A 7,240-nucleotide genomic window follows, 5' to 3' on the forward strand; every position below is an offset into this window, starting at 1 on the left:
AAAAAGCCCCGCAGCAGGGACATTATAAGCTCGACTCTCTGGGCTTCCGACCCGGAAGAACGGGGGCACATCCGAAAAAATAAGCGACACGCCTGTTGGAAAACAAAAAATTTGTTCCTCTCCCCAGAGAACACCTCGGGAAGAGGGCACTTAGGTTCTGGGCTGGTTGAGGCGTCCGGACCCTGCGACGACCCCCGCTGCTCCTGGGCTGCCATACGGGCGGATAAATCCTGGACCACCGGCACCCGGGCTTGCAGCTGGTTCGCAAGGGCGCTGATCGCCTCCATGAAAATGGTTTAAATGGCCAGTTATTATGTTACGGCACTCTGACCCCCCGAGCGCCAGGTGGGGTGCCCTGAACTTCCCGCACCCCACTGTCCCTGCCTACTTGCCTCGGCCCTGGCTAACCCCAGGCGGACAACTGGACGGCGGTCCCTGCACTGGCTAGGGACCTGGCGACTGACAAGATGTGACTAACTAAATGGGGGGACAGAGTGCCGACAGAGAGCAGACAGAGAAGGCAGATGAAAATGATCAACAGAACATACAGAGCAAAGCAAAGCTGGAGATGGAAGCTGACAGGCAAACTAGAGGCTGAACTGAGGCTAGCTGCAGACAGGACCTACTAGACGCTGACCGAACCAATAACTGGCAGTGAGCTCAGGTCACTGCCAGCCTTATGACTGCAAGCCTCCGCCCAGGGGCGGAGAGTGGGAGGAGCCGACTCTCCCACTGCTGCATAAGAAAAGTGGAGGAGTGCGGGCGGCACCCTACGGGCAGACACGCCCTACGCCGCCGCACACTGGCTGCCCCACGCCGCCGGGAGAGCCCCGACTCCAGAGCTCCAGGACGCCGGAGCCGACCGCGGGACCCTGCGCCGCTCTGCATGTTAACAAAGATGATGTTAGGTTGCAGATCGGTTCCAACATCTTAAGGCATACTGGGCCAGTTATTGCACGTTCACTAATAAAAAGTGGACCAATAATTTTGTCCTTCATTACACCACACCAAGCATTCAATTTTGGGCTATCTTGGACATGTTCTGTATAGACATTGGGATTTTTGGTTCCCCATATCCACACATATGTAGACTGCCATATCCTGACAAATGGAATGTGGCATCGTTTGAGAACAAGTTGTTTCCAAGAAAGTAACTGTCAGTGTTAATACGAGTATTTCGGTAGCAAATTTTACGCAGCTTATTGATATTATTTGCTGGAAATTTGCGCTTTATAGGAATATGAAGCCACTCACGTAATACTCAAAGCACTGTCGTTGGCAAGACATTGAATTGTCTTGATGCTTGGCAAATTAATTTCCCTAGACGTCACTGAAACGCGTTCTAATTTCTTTCACTTTCTCATAGTAAACCCTTTTGATGAGCCCCCCCAGACTCTTTTAAAGCCACTGCCAGTCATTCGAAACTTCTGGAACCACAACTTTTATTTTACTTTTTACCAGGAGGTGCATCTCCTGTGTACACTCCTTGGTAATTTCACTGTACTGAGGTGATTGATTTGGTTTCGCCATACCGCACTACTGTTTGTGCACACTGTTGCGGAATCTCTATTTTACTTCATGCAACCATGATGGTGCGTTGTGAGGGAAAACTTCAAAAAGAGACCTAATTCATAAGACAAAAGGTCTCATTTAGGAAAACTATCCAGCAGTAAAATTGTCTTTATTGCCAATAGCAACCAATCACACTGCAGCTTTTCTTTTTCTTATACCGCTCTGGTAAAAAGAAAGCTGAGCTGTGATTGGTTGCTACGGACAAAGAAGACCGTTTTAATGACAGGATTGGTAAATGAGGCCCAAAATTCTTTGATTTTTCCTTTTATCTTGTGCTAATTACAATCCATCATTCATCATAATCTTATGTTGATTGATATGTGGAAGGTCTGAAGAGAACGCCCCGGCATGTTTTGCTTTCGGCATCTACAGAAATCTGGGGATAAAAACGGTACCTCCTTATGCCTCCAACTTCTTAGAGGGTCCAACAGAAAAATACTGTCCTGTTCTGTTGAGTGCTGTATTGCCTTAAGTAAAGACTATTTGTTTCATGGAGGCGCCATACATAGAGTGCCAGTACCTGCACAGAATAGTGTTTTGAGACCTAGCAATGGCTTGATCCTCTGTGAACAAAGGACATGGTGATGTGTCCATTCTAATGAATAAAATAAGTCTATTGCCTCATGCCCACGGCCATGATGGGCTCTGCCGGTAGAATATTGAAGTGGAGTCCATCACGGCACCCCAAGGACCCCATACTCACCTCCCGGAATGGCTGTGCATGTCCCGCCTGGCGAACAGCGCACATGCGCAGTACAGCGTGTAACATGCTGGCAGTGCGTGATGACAAGTCTGGTGGTGGGCGGGGACGCATAATCACACAATACTTCCGTTGTGCTACAGCGGAGGTATAGCGTGATGGCCGGCTTTCATTGACTACAATGGAAGCCAGATGCGCGTATTTCCGCGGCAAATAGAGCATGCCGTGGATTCTTTCACACTGCGGAATTCCGAGTTGGAATCCCGCAGCGTAAACATTGAGCTATTAGGTTCAATAAAACCTAATAGCTGCGGCCTTTTCATGGTGCTGCAGCAGAATACTAGCACTGGTCTCCCGTGCCAGGGGGAGAGGGTGCTTGGCTTTCGAATGATAGCCTGTGTCTTGCTGGGGACTGGAAAAACTGCTGATCCCCGCTGTTTAGCCCTGTACATGAGCCTTGAACATGGCCTCTGGGTCTACCAGCTACAGTGTGCTATGAGGAGCAGCCTCTGGCTGAGCCTCATAGGCTTTATAATACCTTGCTATACTGAAGTATTGAAGGGTATTATAAGAATGAATGATTAAGGGCTTATTCAGATGAGCGTATATCAGATGGGTTTTCACGCCCTACCGATATACGCTGCCCTTCTCTGCAAGGGGAGGAGGTGGGCCGGGCCAAGAGCTAGTGCATTGAGCTCCCGCCCCCTTACCACTGTTTGCAATGAGAGGGGGAGGATGGGACGGAGCTAAGTTCTGCCCCAATCCCACCCCTCTCATTGCAAAGAGTGACGAGGGGCGGAGAGGGGGCGGGAGCTCAATGCACTAGCTCCCAGCCCGCCTCCTCCCCTTGCAGAGAGGGACAGTGTATATCTGTCGGGCGTAAAAACCTGACCGATATATGCTCTGAATAAGCCCTTCAAGTCATGATATTAAAGAACCCTAGTGGGAGAAAAATAAAAAGTTTAAAAAAGTGTTAAATAAAATAAATAAAAGCATCAAATTGTCACAAATATGAAATATGGAAAATAGTTAGGACATTATTTAACCTGTAGGGTGAAAAAAATACAAAAAGCATGAAAAAATATCTAATTTACAAACAATACTGGAATAGAAAGTAATCAAAAAATCATATGGTTCAAAAATAGTACCATTAAAAAGTACAACTAATCCCGCAAAAAAAAACTCTCACAGATATAAAATATATAAAAGAAAAATGTTAGCCTTTGAATGTGGTAAAAAAAATACATTTATTTGTTTTAAAAACGTGTGAAATGTTGCTATAAAAAAAAAAATATTTAAACATAGTATTGACTAGAGATGAGCGAGCACCAAAATGCTCGGGTGCTCGTTACTCGAGTTGAACTTTCAGTGATGCTCGAGAGTTCGTTTCGAGTAACGAACCCCATTGAAGTCAATGGGCGACTCGAGCATTTTTGTATATCGCCCATGCTCGCTAAGGTTTTCATTTGTGAAAATCTGGGCAATTCAAGAAAGTGATGGGAACGACACAGAAACGGATAGGGCAGGCGAGGGGCTACATGTTGGGCTGCATCTCAAGTTCCTAGGTCCCACTATTAAGCCACAATAGTGGCAAGAGTGAGACACCCCCCCCCCCCCGCACTGTCAGCATAAAGATCGTTCTCCTCTGCCACAGCTGTAACAGCTGTGGCAGAGAAGAACGATGTTAGCCCATTGAATTCAATGGAGCCGGCAATACAGCCGGCTCCATTGAAAGCAATGGGCTGCCGGCGATCGCGGGAGGAATTGTCGGGAAGGGCTTAAATATATAAGCCCTTCCCTACAATTCATCCAGAAATGTGTAAAAATAAAAAAAATATATACTCACCTTGTCCCGGAAGAACGATGTTAGCCCATTGAATTCAATGGAGCCGGCAATACAGCCGGCTCCGTTGAAAGCAATGGGCTGCCGGCGATTGCGGGATGAATTGTCGGGAAGGGCTTAAATGTATAAGCCCTTCCCTGCAATTCATCCAGAAATGTGTAAAAAAAAAAATATATATATATATACTCACCTGGTCCCGGCAGACGGAGTTCAGAGCGGCCGGCGGCAGTCCTCCTGAACTGCTCTGAACAGCTGTGAGTAGTATTCAGCAGCCGGGGATTTAAAATCCCCGCCTGCTGAATGAGCTGCCTCTGATTGGTCACAGCCTGACCAATCAGAGGCAGATCTCACTCACACACCCATTCATGAATTTATGAATGGGTGAGTGACTGCTACCTCTCATTGGCTCAGCGGGACCAATCAGGCTGTATTGCCGGCTCCATTGAATTCAATGGTCAGTGCTCGTTTAATCGAGACGAGTACCGCGTGGTGCTCGTCTCGAGTAACGAGCATCTCGAGCACCCTAATACTCGAACGAGCATCAAGCTCGGACGAGTATGCTCGCTCATCTCTAGTATTGACGTAATTGTACTCACCCAAGAAATTGATTTATTGTACTACTTATACTGCATGGTGATTGCTGTTACAAATTTAAAAATTATCCATTCTGGAATCACAGATTTTATTAATCTTACCTCTAGAAAAAATGGAATAAAAAGTGATAAAAACCGCAACATGACAGTCACCAATGATCTAAACCCGCTGGATTTCAACACAACCACATTCACTATTGTTAGTTGCAGTTTAGCAGCGCAACATTTCAATCTTAATATTGCATGACCAAAAGTGCTTTCAATAACTTTATACTTTTGCTAGCTTTCATGTTTCCTGTATTTGACACATTACATCTTTCTTTTTGCATTACCCCATGATACTTTTTCTTCTGTTTTGCAGAGGTGTATATAATGCTTCCACCAAGCAAAAGGCAACAAGTAAAAAGAAAGACCCTACACGAAAGACAGCAAAGCTGAATCATTCTTCTAAAATGAAACCTTAACATGGCAACAACGTTTTACTGCAAATGTATAACCCGTGGTCCTGGGATTTAAATCCACGCTGCAGTAAATACACAACACCCCAGGTTGGATATCCGGCTAGAAGAGAAGACAGAAGAGCAGTGAAGTTCACTTAGCTGCAGGGGCATAACTATGGGGGTTGCACTAGGGTACAGGCGCCTCAGGAGGCCTGTTAGGTCTCTCTTCTCCATATGACTAGTATTATAAATGAAGTGTTATAGTTACAAAGTTTGCATTGGGACCCACAGCTTCAACATCTACATCTCTGCTTAGCAGGCCTACAAAATCTGATATCGCATGCAAAGCCCACTTGTTGCAGGAGCTGCATGAAAACCCTCATGTGATATGTGGATTTTGATGCGGATTTATACTGTGGATTTTTGCAGCGGAAATCACCTCTTCAAATGATAGGATGACGCAATTCCAATGAGGAAATCGGCTTTCTTAAAGAGAACATGTGTTCAAAAAGTGATATATTGTATTAATCAAATTTCTATGTTAAGTATTTTTTATAGGATTTTTGGCAATTTTTTTTTACATTTTCAATGTCAAGATCTATATTATTAAAATATCCTAAATTCCTGTATTTTCACACTGACCACTAAGAATACTAATAGTCTCACTCTTCCTGATCCGTAGAGAAAACTTTTCAGCAGACATCCTATCTTCATAGGCAGGGTTACAATTATAGATAAAACAGGATCCACCATTCACAATAGGTAATGGTCAGAGCTAATGGTCTTGACCCCCCCCCCCCCACATGGTGCTCAGACGAGTAAGCAGTTACTCGAAAAGATCGATGCGCTCTCGAGCATTAGCCTTAAAGAAGCGTGCTCGCTCATCTCTAGTCAGAGCTTATTTTCTTTCCCTTCCTGCAAATGAGCTCTGTATTGGTATTAGAACATGCCTAGAACAGTCTGCTATAGATATCAGTGGATCTCCACCTGTCCAGCAAATAGCCCACGAGGCTGCTGTACAGCATATCTCTAATTCTTGCCATAAAGCAAATCTCTGCAGCAAAGACAAGATGGCCACCCACTTAGTCATGTGCAGACGAGATAATTAGAACTACAATTGGAAAATAAAAACAGATTAGAAAAACGGAAAATGTATCACTATGTGGTTTTATGGTGCCTACCCACTAGCGTTTTTTTTCAGCTGCAAATTCGCAGCATTTTTTTTTCCAATTGTCAATGAAACTTTCTAATGTTAAAAACGCAGTGCACCAAAAACGCAAGTTGCCGTGCGTTGTGTTGCGTTTTTAACATTACAAAGTCCCATTGACAATTGGAAAAAAAACCCGCGAATTTGCAGTGGAAAAAAACACTAGTGGGTAGGCACCCTTAATTAGTATAAAATATAGGTCATACACTCCCTTTAAGAAATTAGTTGTTGCCAATATGCCTTGCCTTGCATTTTAAGCAAAATTCCAATAGATGGCACTGTAAAGGATTATTCCATCCCTCATTTGCATAGCTTTTTCCTAGGGGACATTGCATGGCCTATATGAGACACCCTACAATTCTGTGGTGCATTCTACAACAAGAAGCATTAAAGGGAACCTGTCACCAGGTTCATGAAGTCTGAACCCTGGGCAGCATAAATACTGGACAGATACACCCATTTCCCCATCTATGTGTTGCTTTAAAATGCTGCAGCACTTTGAAGTTTGTCTGTTTGACTCGGGAACAGAACTCTTGAGTCAAAGAGGCTGGCCAAGCCATTCCCAGCCCGCAGCTTGTTGACTGACAGCTCCTTTCACTATGCAGAAGCAGGGAGAAGAGCTGTTAGTCAACATGTTGCAGGCGAATTCGGTACTTGTGTATCTTGACGCCACCAGAAGCTAGGGATGTAGCAGCTGTCACCAGGAGTGAACGGCCCTGTCACTCCCCTAGGTTACGATTGGCTGTCAAGATACAGCAGTCAGGGGCACCGGTAGAAGCGCAGGCAGCGGCAGTGATCGGGTGGCGCTGCACGGGAAGGGCAGACAGTGGGTCAGTGAAGCGCACACAGCGGCTGACTGAAGAGGCCATCTCCAGTGATCTGCGC

The 7,240-nt window shown here is 45.3% G+C and overlaps 1 protein-coding gene across 2 annotated transcripts in view; it reads left to right on the plus strand.

Annotated features, from left to right (window-relative positions):
• The window catches only part of CCDC169 (coiled-coil domain containing 169), a 55,705-nt gene extending 49,274 nt beyond the window's left edge, over positions 1–6,431 (plus strand). The window contains exon 7 of one of the 2 annotated variants that reach the window (XM_066582736.1): positions 5,070–6,431. In XM_066582736.1, the coding sequence (XP_066438833.1) occupies positions 5,070–5,081 (12 nt within the window). In that variant the 3' untranslated portion in view covers positions 5,082–6,431. The remainder of the gene's footprint in view (positions 1–5,069) is intronic. The other variant, XM_066582727.1, reaches the window with a different exon arrangement.
• Positions 6,432–7,240: the final 809 nt, after the last annotated feature.

Source organism: Eleutherodactylus coqui, chromosome 1 (genome assembly GCF_035609145.1).
Source record: "Eleutherodactylus coqui strain aEleCoq1 chromosome 1, aEleCoq1.hap1, whole genome shotgun sequence".
NCBI classification, from domain to species: Eukaryota; Metazoa; Chordata; class Amphibia; order Anura; family Eleutherodactylidae; genus Eleutherodactylus; species Eleutherodactylus coqui.